At 43.2% G+C, this 26,275-nt stretch overlaps 1 protein-coding gene across 2 annotated transcripts in view; it reads left to right on the top strand.

The window, feature by feature from the left end:
- kcnd3 (potassium voltage-gated channel, Shal-related subfamily, member 3) overlaps positions 1-26,275 on the top strand; it is a 389,518-nt gene that overhangs the window by 328,239 nt on the left and 35,004 nt on the right. For both annotated transcript variants that reach the window (XM_060845058.1, XM_060845057.1), the window contains exons 2-3: positions 12,025-12,187; positions 25,539-25,640. In XM_060845058.1, coding sequence (XP_060701041.1) covers positions 12,025-12,187; positions 25,539-25,640 — 265 coding nt within the window. The remainder of the gene's footprint in view (positions 1-12,024; positions 12,188-25,538; positions 25,641-26,275) is intronic.

Below are 26,275 nucleotides of genomic sequence, written 5' to 3'. Positions count from 1 at the left end.
ACACATTGCAAGAAGCTTTGAGGAAATGTCTGCTATTCAGGGGCATGTTGCCTTGGGTGTTTTTATTAGAGCTAATAATAGGTAGGGACACTTTCTCTCCCCTTTCCCCACACCTCACGATATACCCAGAATGGACAGCCAGATAGAAACAAACTGTAAGATTCGATTCGATTCCCTACAATGTGGAAACAGGCCCTTCAGCTCAACAAGTCCACACTGGTCATCCAAAGAATAACCCACCCAAACCCATTTACCTACCCTATATTTACCCCTGACTAATGCACCTGACACTGTGGGCAATTTAGCGTGACCAATTCGCCTAATCTGCACTGTGGGAGGAAATCGGAGCACCTGGAGGAAACCCACGCTTACACAAGGAGAATGTGCAAACACCACACACACATAGTCACCCAAGGTGGGAATGAACCGGGATCCCTGGTGCTGTGAGGCAGTAATGCTAACCACTGAACTACTGTGCCACTGTAACCCTCTTGTAAAAGGAACTATAATGAAAGGGCATGGATTTAAAGTGATTTAAAAAAGAAATAAGGGTGATTTAAGGATAAACTTTCTCACTTAGTGAACACTTAGGGTCTGGAATGCACTGCCTGGAAATCAGGTTCAACTGAGACATTCAAGAGGATATTGCATGTTTATTTGTATAGAAATAGTCTGCAAGAATATAGGGAAAAAGCAGAAGATTAGCACTGGGCATGCCACCTGGTTAACAAACTAGATCAGGTACAATGGACTTTGTGCCATTATACTGCTGTGATTCTATGTTTATCAATCACAGAGATCAATCTGAGACCCGAACTGTTTTGACAGCAGCATCTGGTCAGAGATAGAACTTTAATTTAGACCACTGCATTATGAAAACCAATTGACTTAAAATGCTTTTCTTTCTGCATTATCAAAGAAACAAAAATGCTATCTTTATATAATTTCAGTAAATAAATACGTAAAACAATTTTAAAATGCTAATGCACGATCAACTCAACATTTTTAAAAAAATACGATTAAGATGAGAAAAAACCGAAAGAACTACAGGTGCTGTAATAAAAGAAACAAAAACAGAAACTGCTGGAAATGCTCAGCAGGTCTGGCAGCAACTGGGGAGTGAAATCAGAGTTAATGTTTCAGGTCGAGTGACCATTCTTTAGAACTTTCAGTTATCTCTGATTTCACTCCCCTGATGATTAGATTCCCTACATTATGGAAACAGGCCCTTTGGCCCAACCAGTCCACATCAACCCTCCAAAGAGTATCCCGCACAGACCCATCTCCCTCTGACTAATGCGCCTAACACTATGGGCAATTTAGCATGGCCAATTCACCTGATCTGCACATCTTTGGACTGTGGGAGGAAACCCACACAGACACAGGGAGAATGTGCAAACCCCACACAGACAGTCACCCAAGGCTGGAATCGAACCTGGGACCTTGGTGTAGTGAGGCAGCAGTGCTAACCACTGAGCCACCGTGCCACTCAAAACTGCTGAGCTTTTCCAGCGATTATGATTCATGTAAATTTCATTTTGTGCCGGTTACCATGGAATGTCTGTTCTCTGTTTTCTTGCATTTATCAGTTATGTTTGACATATCAACCTCCACCCTGTGTAGCGTTGGTGAGTTGAAGTTCATTCTTACAGTTGCTATTTGTAAAGGCACTTCAGAAAGAAATGTTTCATTTCAATAACTCACAGCGTATCCACCATGAGTAATGGTGAATCAGCTGAGGGAGAAGTTTAAACTGCTGGGAAGTCTCTGCAAGATCAGTCCCTGCAACTCAGGGGTTAACAAAGTAACAGACTGCCGAACCATCACAGTCAAAATAGCTCCAAATAAATACAGAAAAAGTAACACCTAAACAGATGTAGACATACCTGAAGCATCGTAGCAGATTGAACACTATCCAAACATGGTAACATCCAAATTAGACCTTTCTCACAATTCAACAGCACCCCCTCCCCCAATAACAGTCATTACCACCCCCACTTGTCATATTCTGATCTCCTCCTGTCCAGAGGAAAGCAATGGGAAATATGCCAGCGACTGAAGAAAGGCATGCATTTATCTAGCCTCAGGTCAACCACAATTACTTTACTTTATCAAAGCTTTTCACCTCGCAAACATCAGCACCATTTGTAAGAAAAACTAATGTCGCAGAGAATGCATACATACTGAAGAACAGGAGAGTGTTGACTGATTGGAGAGTGGATTCTGATTAGTAGAGGCATTGCCATGGAGATCACACCAGTCAATGATGACTGACAGTTAAGTGCTAAGCTTTTGTTTAAATCTTAAACCAGGGCAGTCGAAGTTGGTTGCTTAAGTTAGGCCATGAGAAATGTATCAGTGAATATCTGTCACCTATTCTACTGAGTTAAAGCAGCTCAGTGTGAGTATCCATTCATTCTGTTAGTGAACACCAGGGCCCTGTGCATCAATATAAGTAGCTTTCAGTACATGTAGATGCTAGACCAATTGACAATCATAAATTTGTTATCAGCATAAATCTTTAAACTCTCAGAATTATTGAGCAAATGCATTCAAATCACATCCAGTGTTGGACGCTGTGTTGTGAGTTTGAGATCATTTGTGCATGGAAAGATCCCACAATTAGCTCTTTGATCATGACCAGATAAACCGATGTGCATTCAAGGGTTCATTAAAAGATAAATGTTGACCAGGGCATTTGGGAAAATTCCCCTAACCTTTCCTAAATAATGCTGTGGTAAATTTTACGAAAGAGACAGTGTGGGCTTCAATTTCCTCCAAATGACGGCCCCTCCAATGGTGCAGTACTCAATGCCTGATCGAGGGACCCAGCACTGAGAGTCTGGGCATAGACTTTCCCTACCCCTGCCTTCAATATCACTTGGTCCTCCTGTCCTCCATCAGCCCTGCGGCCATCAATGTCTTATTCCTGGTTCCCTACTTGATCTGAGCTGTCTCTGATTGGCCGCCAGTACTCAGAGGAGGAGAGGGCCACTCCCAGGGTCCTCAGTGCTGTGAGAAGACCCCACTGCTGTCCAATTAATTGCCTGAGTGTAGACACGGCATGTTTCCCTGAAAAGAGGTGACTTGGTCACTTTGCCAACTCTGCGGCTAGTGGTCAAGCCCACTCTCCACACCATTCCACCCTCCCCTCGCTGTCCAAGTGTTGTGTGTTCAGGACTATAGACCAAACGGCACATAGAAACGACTCTGAATCCTGGCACTGTAGTACTCCATGGAATAAAAGCAGAAGTGATGGAGAAATGCATTTTCTGAATCCCTCTGTATCCAGAACCGTCAGAGGAATTGTCTGATACCGGCACAAAGAGATATTGTCAGATTGTACAGATAATGCTGTCTGCTAAAGGACAGCAATCTCAGCCTTAGTCACTCCGTCAGAGGCTTCATCTTCGGCAGAACAAGTTGATAGTGAGATTGTTATTGTAATTCCCAGAGAAAACTCTCCTCCTGTACCAACCTCCACTGCCTCCCTTACCCGCCCTCCATGTCACTGAGAGGTAATGGATGATGATATCACTGAGAACAGTAATCAACAGTCTTAAACACAGGGAGGAAAAACAGTGGCACTTATAGCTACTTAAAGGGACCCAATCTTTCATTTGTCCATTCACTCACAAAATGTGGGTGTCACTAATAAGGCTAGCTCGGTTGCCTGATCTTAATTGCCCTTGAACTGAGTGGCTTGCTCAGCCATTCCAGAGGGTAGTTAAGAGTCAACTCCGTCACATTGGGTCCGGAGTCACATGTAGGCACACTCGGTAAGGATAGCAGATTTCCCTCCCTGAAAGACAGTGATAAACCAGATGGGTTCTCAGAACAATCCCTTGAAACAGAGGCAAGTTTTTAATTCCAAATTAACAAACTGAATTTAAGTTCCCATGATGGGATTCGAACCCGTGTTCCCAGGATTATTAGTCTGGTTCACTGTGTTACCAAGCAGTGTCTCTACATCACTGTATTTCAAGGAATTTGAGAAAAGCAGGGGGTAAGGAGTTAGTTTAAGTATATTTCCTGGTGATTTATAGTTAACTTTGATTGCTGAACATTTGCTTGGGTGTGGTACAGGGTCAGGGAGGAGCTTTGCAAAAGTTTTATTCTATAAATTATCAGCAGGATTAATACTACCAAAAACTGGGGAAGGCTTTAGACTATGCTACTGGGAGGAAAGTTCATACTCGCACTTAGTCTCCACCAGGCAATTATTCCTAATCACAGTCACCCAGCCTATTTCCTTCAGTGCTTGGAAATGTGTTTAAGTACAATTCAAGTGAGGCAGTCAAGACGGAATTGGACAATTATTTGGGCAGAGACACTGAACAAGGGTTTGGGGGAGCAGGGGATTGATACTAAATAATGACACACATTTGAAGAGACAATTCAGGCATGATGAGCTGAATGGCTTTCTTCAGTGCTATAACAATTAGCAATTTTGTGATTCATCCAATTGTCCCAGCTAATCTCTTGGTATTGATATAGCTCATGTCTCAACCATCGACACTGGAGGTAAATCCTACAACCTCACTCATTGTTTTATGTTCAGAAGCATTAATGGCTGAGGCAACATTTATTGTCTGTCCCTAGTTGCCCCTTGAGAAGGTGGGAGTGAGCTGCCCTCTTGAACTGCTGCATTCCATGTGCTGTGGTTAGACCCACAATGCCCTTAGGGAGGGAATTCCAAGATTGTGACCCAGCGACAGTGAAGGAACAGTGATATATTTCTAAGTCAGGATGGTGAGTGGCTCAGAGAGAAACTTGCAGTGGGTGATGTTCCCATGTATCTGCTGCCTTGTCCTTCCAGATGAGAGAGGTCTTGGATTTGGAAGGTGCTGTATAAAGAGCCTTGGAGAATTTTGAATTGGTCTTTAGGAAGAAATCTTTCTTACTTCCTCTGGCACATTGAAGCTAGTATGGAGGGCTGGGTTGCGAACTCTCATTGACTGTATTCTCAGGGTTGACATCATATGACCTTCCGCCCCAACCCACCCCCATCTTCAAACACTCCTGCTATTGGCGTATCAGCTTGGTACCATAGCCTATTCTCAACCAATGATACAAGGATGGTAACCTAAATGGTTGTGTAGTAGATGTGTAACCCCAAGGTCTGGACAAATGATCTGGAGCTGTCAGTTCGAATCCCACTGGAGGACCATTAGGAAAATTAAACTCAATTTTATAAAAAGCTGGAATTAAAAAGTTAGCAAGGGTATTAATGCCCATGAAAATTCCAAATTGTCAATAAAAACCCATCTGGTTCTGCAGAAGTGTCACTGGACCCAAAAAGTTAATTGTGCTTTCTCTCCATAGATGCTGTCAGATCTGCTGAGTTTCTCCAGCACTTTCTGTTTTTGTTTCCAGTTCATGAATGCCCTTTAGGGAAGGAAATCTGCCATCTTTACTTGGCCTGGCCTATATGTGACTCCACACCTACAGCAACAGGTTGCCTCTTAACTGCCCTCTGACTGGCTGAGCAAACCACTCAGTTCAAGGGCAATAAATATGGGTGTTGCCAGCAATAGTTATAACCTGTAAATGAATAACAATGTTTTGTCATATGATAGTGTTAATCTTGATAGTGTAACAGTGTTAGGATAGCACAGTGGCTCAGTGGTTAGGACCAGGTTCGATTCCACCCTCAGGTGGCTGTCTGTGTGGAGTTTGTACATTCTCCATGTGTCTGTGTGGGTTTCCTCTGGGAGCTCCAGTTTCCTCCCACAATCCGCACATGTACAGGTCAGATGGAATGGCCATGGAAAACGCAGGGTTACAGGGCAAGGAAGGGGTCTGGGTCTGGGTGTGCTGCTTTTCAGAGGGACAGTGTCAAATCAATGGGCTAAATGGCCTGCTTCCACACTGTAGGGATTCTAGTATATCACTCCTCCCATCCCCAGTTGCCATCAAACAATCATTTTATATAACCACAGAAATGGAAAAGTACAATTTATCTGATGCTGCCAATTTTTGTTTGGAACGCTCTGGAGATTAATCTATTTTGAGAGACTCCAGTATTTGGCCCTTTGTACCAAACCTGAATTAATCTTATTCCAAAATCAGTTGGAAGGCTGGTCCAACACTACCATGGCTTTGAAGAATAAAAGACTGACAGCATTCTCTAATGCATCCAAAAGAGCTGAGACATCCTCAAGACAGAAGCAATGAAGATACACATGGGGCAGAAAGAGAAATAGATCTGGCTCCTGTCGTTCTTCATTCTCCCTTGGCTAGGATGGAAATAAAGTGGGCGGCACGGTGGCACAGTGGTTAGCACTGCTGTCTCACAGCGCCTGAGACCCGGGTTCAATTCCGGACTCAGGCGACTGACTGTGTGGAGTTTGCATGTTCTCCCCGTGTCTGCGAGGGTTTCCTCCCACAGTCCAAAGATGTGCGGGCCAGGTGAATTGGCCATGCTAAATTGCCCGTAGTGTTAGGTAAGGGGTAAATGTAGGGGTATGGGTGGGTTGCGCTTTGGCAGGTCGGTGTAGACTTGTTGGGCCGAAGGGCCTGTTTCCACACTGTAAGTAATCTAATCTAATCTAAAGAACAGACATTGGTGATTGACACACAGACACAGATAGCGGCCTGTGACGATGTTTGGCAGTTTGATCACCAGGAGAACTGTACCCTGTTGGGGTAAACAAAGATGATGGAGGATATCTCCACCATCGGCAGGTGTGTCTTCTTCTGCAAAGTCCTCACTTAAGGTCTGATACCCCCTTCCTAAACCTTTACTCTTTGCTTTGCTTTCATAGCATCCATACAGTGGGCCATTTGGCCCATCAAGTCCACACTATCCCTCTGAAGAGCATTCCACCCAGACCCACCTCTTACACTATCTCTGTAACCCTATATATCCCATGGCCAATCCACCTAACCTGCAAATCTTTAGTGTGTGAGAGGAAGCTGGAGTACCTAAAGGAAACCCACACAGACACAGGGAAAACATCCAAATTCCACAGAGCTAATCGCCCAAGGGTGGGATCAAACCTGGGTCTCTAGTAGTGTGAGGCAGCAGTGCTAGCCATTGAACCACTGTGCTGCCATTTCATTGTCTAAGTCCCTGTTAAAACTGACTTTTTTGACTGAAGCTTTTGGTCAGATGTGTTTCAGTGTAAGGCAGTCCTTGTTCTTCATATGAGCTCCAGTCAAATGCAAGGCTTTCTCAAACATTATTTATTAACAACATAGATACAATGACATCACAGACTCGTTCTTGCATAGATGGAGACCATTCAGCCCATCTTCCCAATTCCATTACCTGGTGGTAATCTCCTGTGCTTTTCCCATATCCCAGGGCTCCAAGGAGTCTGGCCATGCAAGAAAAGGCCATTCAACCCATCATGCTTTCACCAGCTCATTGAATGAGCATTATCACTTGGTGCCGATCTCTTGCATTCTCCCCAAACCCTTCCGCATTACCTTTATCCAGATAAACATCCAATGCCCTCAATTGAACCTGCCTCCACCATTTTTCAAGACCGTGCACTCCATTCCCTACCAATTTGCTCAATAAAAATAATTTGTCCTATATCTCCCTTTGCTCTTTTGCAAATAATTTCAAATCTATGCCCTCTCATTCTTCTTCCTTTGAGAAAGCATCCCTCCTTATCTACACAATTCAGCCTGCTCCTGATTTTGGAAACCTCTGTCAGATGTCCTCTTGGCCTTTCTCTCTCCAAGGAGAGCTCTTTGTTTTGAGCTGCATTAGTTCCAACCTTCTAACAGAGACCCTAACACGTGACCATCGAGGACACAGATGAACTGCAACATACCTCAGTGGCTTGTAGATGGCTATTAAACCCTATCTTGATAAACTGATTCAAAATACCCTCATGTGACTGGGTGTCAAATTCTCCCTGGTACCACTTCTGTGAAGCACCTTGGAATTTTGAACTATATGAACCATAAATGCAGTCTAATACGCGAAATCAAAAAATTTGACAATCAGAGAACATAAAAGGTCTAAATTGCAGGAGAAGTGCAACAGAAATATGACTGATGTTCAGAAACAGAGTTTCCAATGCATTTAGAATCAGAATTGGCCCATTGTTGGGGAGGTGATAGCCTAGTGGTATTATTGCTAGACTATTCATTTGGAAACTCAGCTTAAATCCTGGGAATGCAGGTTCAAATCCCATCATGGTAGATGGTGGGATTTGAATCCAATGATAATCTAGAAATACAAGTCTAATGAGGACCATGAAAACATTGTCAAAAAAAATCTGGTTCACTAATGTCCTTCAGTGAAGGAAATCTGCCATCTTTACCTGGCCTGGCCTAGATGTGACTCCAGACCCACAGCAATGTGGTTGAGTCTTAACTGCCCTCTGAAATGGCCTAGCAAGCCACACAGTTAAAAGGTATATAGGGATGGGTAATAAATGCTGTCCAGCCAGCAACATCTAAGTCCCACAAGTGAATGAATAAAAAAACCCTCAGAAACATCCAACGTAGTCTAAGAAACTTAGAATTACAAAATAAATTGCAGAGTTTGGGTTGGGGGCTTATGTTGGTGGTGGAAACAGCTGAGTAAAATGTCTTTTGACATATTGAAATGAAGCATGCACACACAAAACCCCTGAAACACCTACAGGGCTTCTCAATGCTGAATTCACTCACTTTAAAAAGCAAGGAATTGTAATTGCTAAGTGAGGGGGCTTCAAACATCAGTCAGTAAGCATCCTTTGACCTGAAACCAAACTTAAATGACAGGTCCTGACCATGCGTGATCCCCAAATATCAGAAAAGATGATGAGAGACAGTGACAGGGATAGCAGCTGTCATCATTTAATCCTGTCACTCAGAATCTTAGCAGTATCTGCAGGCTGCCCATCATCATGGGATAAAAGCAGAACGGGAAGAGATTAGAGACCAGGCAGCAATAGCAGCAGAGAGCAAGGCTTACATAAATGAAGAAGTTGCAGGTTAGAATCTAATCGAGGAGTTCTGGAAGTTTCTACACAGAATAAACAAATAGCTTGGAGTGGTTTGCAGGCAATAAAATAACGGAATATTTTATTCACTGGTAACTGAATGTTGGTGAATGATTCAGATGAAAAAAATGCAAATATCTGCCCAAGTGACAAACTTTGGGACCTGTCACTGCCAATATCTGATCTAATACTAACTCATGTTGATGGAATGAAGTTATATGTGAGGCAGCTTGCAGTGGCTATGTGAGCTGATGGGCTTTTGAAAAGAAAACAAATGCAGTATTGTCCTCTCTTGAGTATTTCCTGATAAGCCACTATAACCTCAGCACCAAGTGCTCCTGAGGCTATAGATAGAACTTACAGAGACTGCGAAGGAAAGTCAACCCCAGGATCAATGTGCATTTCACCAGTTTCCTCATTTCCCTCCCCCTACCTTACCCCAGTTCCAACCTTCCAACTCAGCACCACCCTCATGACCTGTCCTACCTGTCCTACCTGTCCATCTTCCTTCCCACCTATCCTCTCCACCGTCCCCTCCGACCTATCACCTTTACCCCCACCTCCACCTACCTATTGCACTCCCAGCTACCTCCCCCCCTCCCCCACCCCACCCCCCCATCTATCTCTCAGACCCCCGGCCCACAAACCTCATTCCTGATGAAGGGCTTATGCCCGAAACGTCGATTCTCCTGCTCCTCAGATGCTGCCTGATTTGCTGTGCTTTTCCAGTGCCACACTCTCAACTCTGATCTCCAGCACCTGCAGTCCTCACATTCTCCAAGGAAAGTCAAGTGATGAGATCTGAGTCTTGAAAGGGTCTTGTAGAATCAGAACGCAGAAACCGAATGGAGATGTGAAGTTTCTCTTTCATTCTGAGGATATTGTTGTTGCTGGCCAGTCCAGCATTTATTACCCATCCATAATTACCCTTGAGAAGGTGATAGTGACCCACTTTCATGTCTCAAGGGTAGTGTAGCGCTGCCCATAGTAAGGTTAGGAATAACTAGGACAGGTCATGAGGTTCAAGTTAGGATGTGTGTGTGGGGATAGTGGTGGTGTAGGGTAGTGGCCTACGAGAACAGGAGCCTGTTCGAATGGGGGCAGACAGAAGGGGCCAAATGACCTCATTCTGTGCTGCACTACTTTGGGACAGCATGGTGGCTCAGGGGTTAGCACTGCTGCCTCACAGCACCAGGGACCCGGGTTCAATTCCACCCTCGGATGACCGTCTGTGTGCAGTTTGCACATTCTTCTCATGTCTACGTGGGTTTCCTCCAGGGGCTCCAGTTTCCTCCCACAGTCCAAAGAGTGCAGGTTAGGCTGGTTTGATCATGCTAAATTGCCCATAGTTTCCATGCTGTTTGGATTAGTCATGCCAAATGCAGGGTTACCGGAACAGAGTCGGGGGATGGGTCTGGCTAGGATGCTCTTCAGAGGGTTGGTATGGAATCAATGGGCCAAATGGCCTGCTTCCACACTGTAGGGATTCTATGAACAATTATGTGTTTGCACAGGAGCACAGATGTTATAACTCAGTCAGAGCTCCGAATGGCCACCGCTGCCTCTATCTCACCAGAGTTCCCAATCCCCAATTGATTGATTGATTTTTTTTGTCATGAGTTCCGAAGTACAATGAAAAGCTTTGTTTATGAGCAGTCCAGGCATATCATAGTAAGCAAGAATGACAGATCAGAGAGACTTAAACGAGACATACGGGTTACATTGCACAGGATGTGCACTAGGTGAGAGCAACATTAGCAAGTTTAACGTTATTTGAAGTGAGAGAGTCCATTAATCAGTCTAATAGCAGCTGGGAAGAAACTGTCCCTGAACGTTCTGGTGCGTGTGTTCAGGCTTCTGTATCTTCTGCCTGATGGAAGAGGTTGTAGAAGAACATTACCTGGGTAGGGTGGAGGGCAGGTGGGAGACTTTGATGATGTTGGCAGCCTTTCCACAGCAGCAAGCCTTGTAAATGGAGTCCATGGCTGGGAGGTTGGTTTCTGTAATGATCAGGGCTGTGCAAACCACCTTCTGCAATTACTTACAGTCCTGGCAGAGCAGTTGCTGTAACAGGCCATTATGCACCTGGACAGTCTGCTCTCAATGGTGCACCTGTAAAAGTTGGTGAGGGTCCTTATGGACAAGCCAACATTCCTGAGCTGCCTGAGGAAGCAGAGGCATTGTTGTGCCTTCCTGACCATCACATCGACATGGGAAGTCAAGGACAGATTGTCAGTGATCATCACTCTGAGGAATTTTGCTAAGCCTTGCCTTACAAAGTTGCTTCAGTGCATCATGTACATTGGACACCATGCTACCTATGACTGGTGCAGGGGATGAATGTTGGAGTTGATGAATGGGATGTCAATCCCAAAGGTTTCTCAGTGCTTTATTGTTGAGCTTACAGGCAGATCAGATTAGTTTAGAATGCCATCATGGTCAACACAGATGGGCCGAAGGGCCTGTTCCTATGCTGTACTGTTCTACGTTCCGACTTCTTGGGTGTTGTTGGAGCTGCAGTCATCCAGATAAGTGGAGAGTATTTCATTGCACTCCTGCCTTGTACCTTGTGGATGAGACACAGACATTGGGGAAATAGGTGGTACTGTGAATTGGGCTAATGTAATAACTAAAAGTGATCAAAGGAAATGATCAGAAAGTGGGATATTTCCCATTCTTTCCCAGGATGCGTGTGTCACTGGCCAGACCAGGATTTGTTGCCTATCCCTAATTGCCCTCAAGATGTTGGTCAGAGGACAGAGATGAAGAGAATGTTTCTTTTTCTCTCAGAGAGCTGTATGACTTTTGAACTCATTGACCTGGTAGATTTGTGGAGTCAGGGTCATTGAATACTTTTAAGACAGAGCTAGGCAAGTTATTGAGGATAGATGGGAATGTGGAATTCAAATAAGCTAGGATCTGATTGAATGGTGCAGCAGGTTTGAGGGGCCAAATGGCCTACCTCTGTTCCTAATTTGAGTGTTCATATACTCATGCAGGAATGAGCTTCTTTCTTGAACCACTATTCCCTGGTGTGGGCTTCTCTACTCTAATGCAATCTTCTTTTCTCCTGTAGCTATGGTGACATGGTACCAAAGACAATCGCTGGGAAGATTTTTGGCTCCATCTGCTCGTTGAGTGGTGTGCTGGTGATTGCTCTGCCTGTACCAGTCATTGTCTCCAACTTCAGCAGGATCTACCATCAGAACCAGCGAGCAGACAAGCGACGGGCACAAAAGGTAACACCGTCTGTCCCAGTCTCTTGCGCATCTGATTCTCCAAGAGGCTAAAAAGCACTGAGAATCACGAAACAGAAGTTCAACTCCAACCCCCACACCCAACAACCAGATCAATGGACGTTCTTACCCTCACGGCCAAACCAAATCCAAGCCAGAAATTGCCCACCATTGTGCATATTTCTGTGCAATTCTTACCTATGTACCATCTACCAAACTGTATAGGAACAGGAGGAGGCCGCTCATCCCCTCCAACCTATTCCATCCTCCAAACAGATCAAGGCAGAGGGCATGGCTTGATAGACACTGTCAATGTAATAGAAGGATTTCACAGGAAAGGTGTAGAGAAGATGTTACAACTTACCTGTGAATCTAGCCATGATTCTAAGGCCCATTAGCATAAGATTGTTCCTATAAACCCAATAAGGAATTCAGAAGAAACTTACTTCCCCAGAGGTCAGTGAGAAAACCCCTCCTGCTACCACGAGCAGTTGTGGGAGGTTGTACAGGACATTGGGAAGGCTTCTTTGGGAGCACTGTGTCTCCTTGTTATAGAACGGATATTATTAAACTAGAGTGGGTTCAGAAGAAATCGACTAGGATGTTGCCGGGCCTGGAGAGTTGAGTAATAAGGAGAGGCTGGATAGGCTGGGACTGTAGGAGGTTGAGGGGAGACCTTATAGAGGTTTATAAAATTGTTGAGGTGTAGATAAGGTGAATAGTTGGTGCCTTTCCCTAGGGCGGGGAATTTCAAGATGGGGGTGGGCATATTTTTAAGGTGAGAAGAGAAAGTTTTAAAAAAGTCATGGGGGCTTTTTTTTACACAGAGGGTGGCTCGTGTGTGGAATGAGCTAACTAACCTGTAGCTTCTGCTTCTCTCGCCCTCCCTTCTTTTATTGAAAAACGTTTTTACTTTTTATAAAATTATAAAAGTACAAAAGGTAGTATCGCAGTCTTCTGTTACAAAACCATTAACAATAAATACCTACAAAACAAACCAAAACTATCACAAAGGTACGGAACGATCTTTCCACGTTCGACAAATAGTTGGACTTAGCAAATTAGTTTAAATTAGCTTAAATTATGCTAGACTAACCTAACTTAACTTAGATTAGGTCAAATTAAATAAAATCAACTTAAATTAACAACTTAAATAAAGGAGTTGCACATTGTTCAATCTAATGGGATCTTCCCAAATTTATGGAGTTTGGAAAAATTAAAACTAGCTATCAACCATCACGAAAATATATAAACATCAACTATCCAACTCGCTGCTTCTTATAAAAACAAAAGAACTGCAGATGCTGCAAATCAGAAACGAAAACAGAAATTTCTGGACATGTTCAGCGGATCTGACTGCATCTGTGGCGAGAAATCAGAGCTAACGTTTAAGATCGCATGATTCTTCCTCAGAACTGAGCTTTTCCAGCAATTTCCTTGAAAACCCTCAGATGAAGTCCATGCGGAGGAGAAACATTTGCATAGACTAATTGAATTGAATGACTTAATTCTTTTCCTGTAACTTGTATATAATTCCATGTAAGTCCAGTCAGGCTAAGGGGATCTTTAATGCATTCCCTCCACTTGATTACAGCTTATCTGTCACTGTGTGCTTTCTATATCCCCAAACAGTCAACTATAGAAATGAAAACACAGAAGGGATCCATTCTGCTCAGTATATCTGTGCCTGCTGCCAACCCTCAATAGGAACGATGTAACAAATTCCATTCCTGTACTGCAATCTCAACTATTTTTCTAATGATCTTTTCCAAATTGGCATTGAATTTAATTCTGACACCCTTTTAAACAATGTGTTTCAATTTACAACAACTCATTGCACTAACTAATTCTTCTCACCATTGGCTTGTATCATTGCGTGCTAGATTCCAACAGCATTTCTGCATGAAATATTATTTTCTCCAACCTCGTAATATTCGAAGCATTCTTGTGTAAATTTTCGCCCTTGTGTTTGCCAGTACACCAGCACTGGATATTACCTTTCGCTATTTGCCTGTTCGTATTTGAGCTTTGCTGCAGTCAGATATTGGGAGCATTCACAACGTTATTATATTTGCCTGTGCATTCAAGTGGCAATTTGGCTCATTATTCGCAACCTTGCCTTGACATTATGTGCTCAAGACCTGGAGTGGGTTCAAGGGCTTGAATGCATTATTCAGGCTAGAACTGCAGGACAGAATTGCACAGACTGCTGCATCTTATAAAAAAAAATAGAATTTATAGTACAGGCTCAAACCATTCAGCCCAACCACTCTGTGCTAGTGCTTATGTTCCATAAAGGCCCCTTTCCCATTTCTCTTCAACTCACCAATCAGCATAATCTTTATTCCTTTCTTTCTTAAAATTGATTAGCTTCACTTGAAATGCAATTGCTATTGAGCTCAGTTATTGTCTGCAATAGTGGCCTCCACATTCCCCCTACTGTCGAGGTAAAAGCATCTCTCCTGAATTCCTTATCAGATTTATTAGAGACAGTTCATAATCACAAAAAACCTTGATTTAGAGATGCCGGTGTTGGACTGGGGTGTACAAAGTTAAAAATCACACAACACCAGATTATAGTCCCACAGGTTTAATTGGAAGCACACTAGCTTTTGGAGCGATAGCCTGGTGTTGTGTGATTTTTAACAAAAGACCTTAGCTTTCTCCTCAAGAAAGAAAAACTTGCATTCATATTGCAATTTTCTTGGGGAACTTCTGGCATAGTGTTAGTGTCCCAAGTTATTTTTAACTAAAATATCTGTAGCACTTTTGATACCCTGAATGTATCAAAAAGCTTTATAACTGCAGTGATTGGAACCACTGACTATAGTCACTGACTAGATCCCATTGACTATGAAATCCTTGACTGGGATTGTCAACCTGAGACAATCAGGGAGCCCTGGCTGACAGATATAAAAAGGGGATTTCCCTGTCCAACTTTATTTTGATTTAATCCCTGCCCTCCCCTTCACTGTTTGATCACGTAACATTGCCCTTTGATGTGAAGGGCGCTGCTTGTCACTGGCCACTTGAGTGTTTTCTTTCTTCCTGGTGATGGAAATTGAATAAAGATTTGTACGCCTTGTGTCTTTCACTGCATCCCACACCTGCACACACACAACATGGAGAAAATATAAGCACTACCACAGTTAGGCGATAGCGTGGGAGAAAATTACAAAAAAGAAGAGAAAATAAACAGGCGATTTAGAATCTCCAAAGTTCAAGGACTGACTCTGAGCTGGCTGGCCACAGGCACCAGGGCTGGGGGACAAGGGAGCGGCTCCACTGGGATTGGCTTCACTTGAAGCCAGCATGGGACCAAGCAACTTGAAGACTAGAGATTAAATGGGGACAGTTCAAAGTCAGAAGTCACACAATACCAGGTTATGGTCCAACAGGTTTATTTGTTATCACAAGCTTTTGGAGGCTGCTCCTTTGTCAGGTGAAGACTATAACCTGGTGTCGTGAAAGTTCTGACTTTGTCCACCCCAGTCCAATACTGGCACCTCCACATCGGAGGGAGAGTTCAGCAGAAGGGAAGCATGGGTTTACAAAGCAAGAGGGTATGGCAGCATTATAGGGCAGCTATCTCAATCCTGTTACCCAGTTTGTGACACATAGACAAAGTGTATAAAGAGAAAAACAGCAGAAAATAATGTCAACGGGGATAAAAATGGTAAAAAGACAAGCTGAATATCTCTTTACATGAAGGTGTGTGGTATGGACAGCAAAATAAATGAATTGACTGCACAAATGCAAATTAATGGGTATGATAATGTAGCCATTTTGGAGACATAGATACAAGGAGATCAAAGCTGGGAATTACATATTCGGGAGTATTGGCTTTCCAAAAGAACTGGCATGGAGGAGTGGGTGGTGGGATAACTTTGTTAGTACAGGATGGAATAAGCACATTGGTAAGAAATGATCTACGATCAGAAGACAAAGAATCCATGTAGATGGAGGTGAGAAAAACAAGGGGAAGGAGACACTAGTGGGAGTAAACTACAAGCCCCCGGACAGTAGCTATACTGTAGAATAGACATAGTGGTAGCATTGTGGCTCAGTGATTTACACTGCAGTCCAACAGCACTAGGGTCCCAGGTTCGATTCCAGCCTCAGGCAACTGTCTGTGTGGAGTTTGCACATTCTCCCCTTGTCTGTGTGGGTTTCCTCCGGATGCTCCAGTTTCCTCCCACAGTTCAAAGATGTACAGGTCAGGTGAATTGGCCATGCTAAATTGCCCATAGTGTTAGGTGCATTAGTCAGAGGGAAGTGGGTCTGGATGGGTTACTCTTTGGAGGGTCGGTGTGGGCTGGTTGGGCTAAAGGGTCTGTTTCCACACTGTAGGGAATCTAACCTAATTTGGGAGAAGATTTGTAGCTCGGGTGCTCGTTGTTGTGGTTCTGTTCGCCGAGCTGGGAATTTGTGTTACAGATGTTTCGTCCCCTGTCTAGGTGACATCCTCCTGTGAAGCGCTTCTGTGATCTTTCCTCCGGCATTTATAGTGTTTTGAATCTGCCACTTCTGGTTGTCAGTTCCAGCAGTCCGCTGCAGTGGCCGGTATATTGGGTCCAGGTCGATGTGTTTGTTGATTGAATCTGTGGATGAGTGCCATGTTTCTAGGAATTCCCTGGCTGTTTTCTGTTTGGCCTGTCCAATAATAGTAGTGTTGTCCCAGTCGAATTCATGTTGCTTGTCATCTGCGTGTGTGGCTACTAAGAATAGCTGGTTATGTCGTTTCGTGGCTAGTTGGTGTTCATGGATGCGGATTGTTAGCTGTCTTCCTGTTTGTCCTATGTAGTGTTTTGTGCAGTCCTTGCATGGGATTTTGTACACTACATTAGTTTTGCTCATGCTGGGTATCGGGTCCATCGTCCTGACGAGTTGTTGTCTGAGAGTGGCTGTTGGTCTGTGTGCTGTTATGAGTCCTAGTGGGCGCAGTAGTCTGGCTGTCAGCTCAGAAATGTTCTTGATGTATGGTAATGTGGCCAGTCCTTTGGGTTGTGGCATGTCCTCATTCCATTGTCTTTCCTTAAGGCATCTGTTGATGAAATTGCGGGGGTATCCGTTTTTGGCGAATACATTGTAGAGGTGTTCTTCTTCCTCTTTTTGCAGTTCTGGTGTACTGCAGTGTGTTGTGGCCCTTTTGAACAGTGTCTTGATGCAACTTGTTTTGTGTGTGTTGGGGTGGTTGCTTTCGTCGTTTAGGACTTGGTCTGTGTGTGTGACTTTCCTGTATACCTTTGTGGTGAATTCTCCATTAGGTGTTCTCTGTACCATCACGTCTAGGAATGGGAGTCGGTTGTCCTTTTCTTCCTCTCTAGTGAATCCTAGACACCGTGGTACAGAGAACACCGAACGGAGAATTCACCACAAAGTTATACAGGAAAGTCTCACACACAGACCAAGTCCTAAACTACGAAAGCAATCACCCCAACACACACAAAACAAGTTGCATCAAGACACTGTTCAAAAGGGTCACAACAAACTGCAGCACACCAGAACTGCAAAAAGAGGAAGAACACCTATACAAGGTATTCACCAAAAACGGATACCCCTGCAACTTCATCAACAGATGCCTAAGGGAAAGACAACGGAATGAGGACATGCCACAACCCAAAGGACCAGCCACATTACCATACATCAAAAACATTTCTGAACTGACAGCCAGACTACTGCGACCACTAGGACTCATAACAGCACACAAACCAACAGCCACTCTCAGACAACAACTCACCAGAACGAAGGACCCGATACCCAGCATGAGCAAAACTAATGTAGAGTACAAAATCCCATGCAAGGACTGCACAAAACACTACATAAGACAAACAGGAAGACAGCTAACGATCCGCATCCATGAACACCAACTAGCCATGAAACGACATGACCAGCTATCCTTAGTAGCCATACACTTAGATGACAAGCAACATGAGTTCGACTGGGACAACACTACTATTATAGGACAAGCCAAACAGAGAACTACCAGGGAATTCCTAGAGGCATGGCACTCATCCACTGATTCAATCAACAAGCACATCAGCAGGTCAGGTGCATTGGCCATGCTAAATTGCCCGTAATGTTAGGTAAAGGGATAAATGTAGGGGAATGGGTGGGTTGCGCTTCGGCGGGTCGGTGTCGACCTTGTTGGGCCGAAGGGCCTGTTTCCATACTGTAAGTAATCTAATCTAATCTAATCTAATCGACCTGGACCCAATATATCGGCCACTGCAGCGGACAGCTGGAACTGACAACCGGAAGCGGCAGAGACAAACCACTATAAATGCCGGAGGAACCATCACAGAAGCGCTTCACAGGAGGCTCCCAAGCACTGAGGATGTCACCTAGACAGGGGACGAAACGTCTGCAACACAAATCCCCAGCTCGGCGAACAGAACCACAACAATCTAATCTAATCTAGTCCAACCTAAATGAGGGATAATGAGAGCATGTAAACAAGGCAACATCATAATCATGAATAAATTTAACCTTCATTTAGATTGAGAAAATCAAATTGGAAAAGTTAGCCACAGGAAATAATTCATACTATAAGTTCTGTGTCTTATGATCATGTCCCACAGCTACCTGATGAAGGAGCAATGCTCCAAAAACCAGTGCTTCCAAATAAACCTGTTGGACTGTAACCGGGTGTCGTGTGATTTTTACCACGTATTCAGGAGAGTTCCAGAACAATATGTCACAGTTCCCAACAGGGATCAGGTCATTAAGGATGCGGCAGATTTAATAAATTATTTCAGAATACAATATCACCAATGGAAAAGTGACCTTAACATGACAAAATTTAGCATTCAATTGGAGAGTGAGAAACTGTGGTTGGAAACTACAGTACTAACTTCAGTAAGGGCAACTACAAAGGAATGAGGGCAGAGTTATCTGGAGTTGATTGGGAATTGGGTTTAGTTAAAAAGACAGTTGGAGAACAATAACAGAGTTTAAGAAAATAGTTCATAACTCACGATAAATATATGCCTCAGAAAGATAGATTCTAGGAAAGGGATAAGCCTACTGGAATTAATCAGAGAAGTTAAGGGTAGCATCAAATTGAAAGGTAATAAAGAAAGAAAAAATAAACTTAGAAGGTACATTTGCAAGTCATATCAAGACAGACAGCAAGAGTTTCTTAAATGTATAAAAAGGAAGAGAAAAGCCAAAGTGGATATAAGGTCCTTAGAGAAGCAATCTGGGGAACTAATATTGGGGAAATCAGGAAATGGAAGAGGTGAATTATGTTTTGCATAATCTTTATGTTAAGAGGCACTGACAGCATTCTAAAAATGCTAAAAAATTGAGACAAATTCTTTCTCTGCCCCATCTCTGCAGCTCTGACACTGTATTCTGCACTCCATTCTGCTACCCTGAGGCACTTTTTAAGAATGATCTGCTTGTACCAAACAATAGGGTCATAGAGATGTACAGCACGGAAACAAACCCTTCGATCCAACTCATCCATGCTGACCAGATATCCCAACCCAATCTAGTCCCATTTGCCAGCACTTGACCCATACACCTCCAAACCCTTCCTATTCATTTACTTATCCAGATGCCTTTTAAATGCTGTAATTCTACTAGCCTCTTCCTCTTCCTCTGGCAGCTTATTCTATACATGTACCACCCTCTGCGTGAAAACGTTGCTCCTTGGGTCTCTTTTACATCTTTCCCCTCTCACCCCGAACCTATGCCCTTTAGTTCTGGACTCCCCTGGAAAAGACCTTGTCTATTTATCCTATCCATGCCCCTCATGATTTTATAAACCTCTATAAGGTCACCCCTCAGTCTCCAACGCTCCAGGGAAAACAGCCCCAGCTTGTTCAGCCTCTCCCTATAGCTCAAATCCTCCAACACTGGCAACATCCTTGTAAATCTTTTCTGAACCCTTTTAAGTTTCACAACATCCTTCCATTAGGAAGGAGACGAGAATTGCATACAATATGCCAAAAGTGGCCTAACCAATGTCCTGTACAGCTGCAACATGACTTCCCAACTCTTGTACTCAATGCTCTGACCAATAAAGGAAAGCATACCAAACACCTTCTTCACTATCCTATCGACCTGCGACTCTATTTTCAAGGAGCTATAAACCTGCACTCCAAGGTCTCTTTGTTCAGCAACACCCCCTAGCACCTTACCATTAAATGGTAAGTCCTGCTTAGATTTGCTTTCCCAAAATGCAATACCTCGTATTTATCTGAATTAAACTCCATCTGCCACTCCTCCGCCCACTAGCCCATCTGATCGAAATCCCATTGTACACTGAGGTAACCTTCCTCGCTGTCCATTACATCTTCAATTTTGGTGTCATCTACAAACTTACTAACTATACCTCCTATGTTCACATACAAATCATTTATATAAGTGACAAAAAGTAGTGGGAGGGTGGGGAAATAAATATGAGCTAAGATTAGAGAAGTACTAGATGAACTAAAAGCGACATTTCCCCTGCAGCTAATGGGATGGACATTGAGATATTTAACAGATTAGGTACAGAGATAGTCAATGCACTGATAGTAAGTTTCAAAGAATTTTTTAGATCATGGAAAAAACCCAGAGGATTGGAAATGTTCTGCCAAAGTATCTCACTCATTCAAAAATGGAAAACAAAAGAAAATGGCAACTATAGGCCAGTTAGCTTAACATCTATCATTGGAAAAATGTTGACAGTCTTTAAAAAAGATATGCCTGCAATGCATAATATGATCAATCAGAGTCAATATGGCTTCATGAAGGGAACAAGCGGGATAGATAAATAGGAAGTAGATGCAATACATTTGGATTTCCATAAAAATACATAAGCTGAAAAATGTGTTGCTGGAAAAGCGCAGCAGGTCAGGCAGCATCCAAGGAGCAGGAGAATCAATGTTTTGGGCATAAGCCCTTCTTCAGGAAGTGCAGGCTTATGCCCGAAACGTCGATTCTCCTGTTTCTTGGATGCTCCCTGGCCTGCTATGCTTTTCCAGCACCACTCTAATCTTGACTCTGATCTCCAGCATCTGCAGTCCTCACTTTCTCCTCATAAAAATACATAAGGCTACTTAATAAAATAAGAACCCACGGTGTTGGGGATAAATACTTTTGAATGGATAGAAAAGTGGCTAACTAATGAAAATGGGATAATGGGGCTTTTTCAGGTCGGTAACCTATAGCCAGTAGAGTGACACAGGGATAAGTCTGAGGCTGCAACAATTATTGACAATATATTTTAAATACTTAGATGAGGGAAGTGAATTTACTGTCACCAAGTTTATGAATGACACGAAAATACGTGGCAAGACACATAGTGAGGATAACACAGAGTCTGCAAAGGGATACAGACAGGTTAAGCAATTGAGCAAAAACTTAGGGGGTACATTTGGCAGTGATGTTAAGACAGACAGCAAAAATTTCTTAAAATATATAAGAAGGAAGAGAGAAGCCAAAGTGGATATAAGATGAAAAGTAATGTGGGAAAATGTGAAGTTATGCACTTTGGCAGGAAGAATAGAGGAGTTGTATAGTACTTAAATGGCGAAAGACTGAAGCAAGCTAAAGAGGGATTGGGAGTCCCTGTTCATGAAGTACAGAAATTAAAACAGAATATGATGGAAAAACTCAACAGGTCTGGCAGCATCTGTGGCGAGAAATCAAAGTTAGCATTTCAGGTCCAGTGACCCTTCCTCAGAAAGTTGAATTGCAGAAAGCTAGCACACAAATTCAGTGAGTAATACAGAAGGCAAATGGAATGTTGGTCTTTATTTCAAAGGAAATAAAGTGAAAAAACACAGCAGCAATGTTGAAACTTTGCAAGACAATGTTCAGACCACAGCTGATATCCCATGGTTCCCTCATCTAAGGAAATATATACTGGCTTTGGGGGCTGTCCAGAGAAGGTTCACTAGATTGATTTTAGGTATTAAGGAAATATCTCCTGAGGGCAGGTTGAATCGATTGGATCTGTACCTCACTGGAGTTCAGAAGAATGAGAAACAATCTTAGTGTAACATACAATATTCTTAGGAGATTGACAGGGGATCTGCACAGAGGGTGTTTCCTCATTGTCGGAGAGACTAGGATCAGAGGGTATCATCTCAGAATAAGTGATCACACATAGAAGTCAGTGATGAATTGGAATTTCTTCAGTCAAGAAGTAGTGAATCTGTGGAACTCTTTCCCCCAAATGCTGCTGAGGTTAGGTCTTTCGGTATATTGGAGCTGAAAATGTGTTGCTGGAAAAGCGCAGCAGGTCTTGCAGCATCCAAGGAACAGGAAATTCGACGTTTCGGGCATAAGCCCTTCATCAGGAATGAAGGGCTTATGCCCAAAATGTCGAATTTCCTGTTCCTTGGATGCTGCCTGACCTGCTGCGCTTTTCCAGCAACACATTTTCAGCTCTGATCTCCAGCATCTGCAGTCCTCACTTTCTCCTCATTTGGTATATTCAACATTGAGATAGAGAGGTTTTTAATCAGCGAATAAATTAAGATTGGTGGCACAGCAGTCAGCACCACTGCCTCCCAGCACAAGGGACCTGGGTTCAATTCCAGCCTCAGGTGACTGTCTGTGTGGTGTGTACACATTTCCCTGCATCTGAGTGAGTTTCCTCCGGGTGCTCTGGTTTCCTCCCACAGTCCAAAGATGTGCAGGTTAGGTGGATTGGCCATGCTATAAATTGCCTGTATGTCCAGGGATGTGCAGGTTAGGTGGGTTAGCCTTGGGAAACGCAGTGTTGTAGATGGGATGGCTCTTTGGCGGGGCAATAGGCCAAATGTCAGGATTCTATGAATGACTATTCTGAGGAAGGATCACTGGTCCTTAAATGCCAACTCTGATTCCTTTCCACAAATGCTGCCAGACCTGCTGTGCCTTTCCAGTAATTTCTGTTATTGCTTCCAAGTCTGCACTTCAATCATGTCCTTTAGGACTCCGGACTCTGACCTTTAGGGATTCAACAAAATAGTGACAGCAAAGGGTTTCTGTTAGCTTTGAGGCCAATGTTACCTTGGATTTAATCTGGCCAAGCTCCCCCTGTATCAATTCAATTCATCTGAAGTACTGAAGTGCTTCAGTCTTGGTAGACCTGCTTGAAAAGACAGTTATTGAATAATGATAGTTATTTTGTCTTAAGTGCATGCCTCTCGTTGCCAATGTTAAGTGGTAATGTTTTCATTAGTTCTTGATGTGTAGACAGTGGAAATATCACATGCCAGACTCTTTCAACAATTCTAATAATTCTTGTTGTTCTAAATGTAACTGAACAATTTATCGGAATGAATTAGATTTTGTGGTTGAGCATACTTCATCTACCTTGGGTGAATACTTTTAATAAGCTTATATTTCTGGCTCAGACAGCATTATACCTTGAGTGCAGAACTTAGTAACAGTGGATGGTTACACCCTCTGCAATAATAGTTTGCTTATTCCTTTACTAAGCGAAACTCTTTCTCAAAACCTTCACTCGAAGTTCCATTGCTCTTTGTTACATCTTCATTCTGTTGCATTAATTACAACATTCCAATATCCCAATTTGTTCTCTCATTGTTCCTCAAAAGCACAGCTTTTTTTCTCTCTCTCTCTCTCTTCAGAGTGTACCCAACTGAGTCAACAGAAGTTATGGAAACCACTCACTAGGCACTAGATTATGCTCTAGGCAAAACCTTGGTAAAAGGCTAAGAACAGAAGATAATCAATGTAGGTTTGCTCACTGAGCTGGAAGATTCATTTTCAGACATTTTGTTACCCTACTAGGTAACATCTCAGTGGGCCTCAGGCAAAGCAATGGTGAAAATTCCTGCTTTTTATTTATATGTTTGGGTTTCTTTGGGTTGGTGATGTCATTTCCTGTGGTGATGTTATTTCCTGTTGTGAAGTCACTTCCTGTTCCTTTTCTCAGGGAGTGGTAGATGGGGTCTAACTTGATGTGTTTGTTGATAGAGTTCCAGTTGGAATGCCATGCTTCTAGGACAAACAATGAGAATTCCTAGAAATGACATCACCAACCCAAAAAAACCCAAATATATAACTAGAAAGCAGGAATTATCAGCAGTGTTTCACCCAGAGGCCCGCTGAAGATGTTACTTAGTAGGGTAATGAAACGTCTGGAAATGGACCTTCCAGCTCATCAAGCAAACCTACATCCAAAATCTCAACCTGAGCTACAAATCTTCTCAAAACATGCTAATAGAAGGTAAATTGAGCCAAGAACAACACGCTTGCATTTATGTAGCACCATTCATGACCTCAGGATCGAAGTTTTTCACAGCAAGTGATAGTGTGATCACTTACTCCCAGATCCACAAATGATCAATGTTTTTAGCAATGTTGAGAAATAACTCCTCTGCTTTCTTCAAAACACAGCAGTGAGATCTTTCGCATCCACCTGAGAGAGTAGACACAGATGTCTAAGAGGTAAAACCAATGACTGCAGATACTGGAAACCAGATTCTGGATTAGTGGTGCTGGAAGAGCACAGCAGTTCAGGCAGCATCCGAGATAGGTGCTTATCTCTCCACACTTCAGGCCCTCTGCCTGTATTCCTGATGAAGGGCTTTTGCCCGAAACGTTGATTTTACTGCTCCTCGGATGCTGCCTGAACTGCTGTGCTCTTCCAGCACCACTAATCCAGAAACAGATGTCTAAGAGTTAGCATCTCGTCCTGAAATATAGCATCTCCAACAGTTCCGCACTCCTTCAGCAATCCACTGGAGAGTTAGTTTTGGGTTTGTACTCAAACCTCTGGAGTCAAACTCAAAACCTTTCTTTAGCGCTACACGGAGTGTAATTGGGGCAGCATGGTGGCTCAGCAGTTAGCACTGCTGCATCACAGCACCAAGGACATTGGTTCAACTCCAGCTTGAGAGTCTGGCTGTGTGGAGTTTGCACATTGTCCCCGTGTCTGCCTGGGTTTCCTCCCACAGTCCAAAGTTAGGTGGAGTGGGACTGGGTTGGATGCTCTTCAGAGGGTCAGTACGGACTCGGTGAGTCAAATTGCTTGCTTCCACACTGTAGGGATTCTATGATACCAGAACGTAGGCTTGTGCTTTCTAAGTTGCCAATTTTAGGAAGAAGCTTTTGAGGAAGAAAGTGGGCAGAATTCAATGTGATGGATATTGATTCCAAGATGGCAAAGGGCAGAAAAGAAGAGTCTAGAAGAGTGGGAAATTCTGAAGAGAATTGTCAAATGGAGGAGTCAGGAACCATTGGGTCCAGGGAGAGGTTCTGTTCACAAATCTCCTCCCTCTGCACCGGATTGTTCCACACTGGAAACAGGGCAAGTTCAAAGGGAGAAGGAGCTACAATAAACTGTTTAGAAGCTGAAATAGTTTTGAGGATAAATGTTGAGACTGTTTGATTTCCTTCACAGAAAGCCAGGCTCGCGAGGATAAAGATAGCAAAGACTGGAAATGCCAACGCTTATCTGCAAATCAAACGTAATGGCTTGATGAACGAGGCACTGGAGCTCACAGTAAGTTCAATATTACACTGCCCAGAGATTAGATGATGAGATCAAGGGTGCTTGGAAATGATTGCCTGGAAGCAAAATGGTGGATCATTCCAAGAACACTGAAGTTTTGATTGAGTGTGTCTCATTTATTTCTCCTTATGTTTGAATGAGATGGCCTGCTATGTCCTATGCATGTTCCCAGTATTTATTCTTAAGCCTCACTACAACACTCCTCCACTACTCTGACAAGGTGTGGTGTAGCTCGTAGGTTCATAGTTATAGAGATCTACATCACACTTAAAGGTTCTTTGGCCCATCTTATCCATGCTAGTCAAAACAATTGCATAAGTGAAGTTCCTCTGGCTGCTATCTCCCACTCCTCCCATATTAACTTCTTCTGATCTCGAAGTAACACTCTATTATACCCCCATCTCCGACTGTAAGATCCTAACACATATCAAACTTCTCATTGTGTCATAAAACTATCGTGTGGGCACACACATACACCAACAATAATATGAAACAAAGAACTGCTGATGCTGGAAATCAGAAACAAAATCAGAAATTGCTGGAAAAACTCAGCAGATCTGGCAGCATATATGAAGAAAGAAAGCAGACTTAATGTTTCATTTCCTGTGACCCTTTCTGAGGAATGA

Source organism: Hemiscyllium ocellatum, chromosome 26 (genome assembly GCF_020745735.1).
Source record: "Hemiscyllium ocellatum isolate sHemOce1 chromosome 26, sHemOce1.pat.X.cur, whole genome shotgun sequence".
Classification (NCBI taxonomy): domain Eukaryota; kingdom Metazoa; phylum Chordata; class Chondrichthyes; order Orectolobiformes; family Hemiscylliidae; genus Hemiscyllium; species Hemiscyllium ocellatum.
The sequence above is the reverse complement of the archived record's forward strand: the minus strand, read 5'-3'. Positions and strand labels throughout refer to the sequence as shown.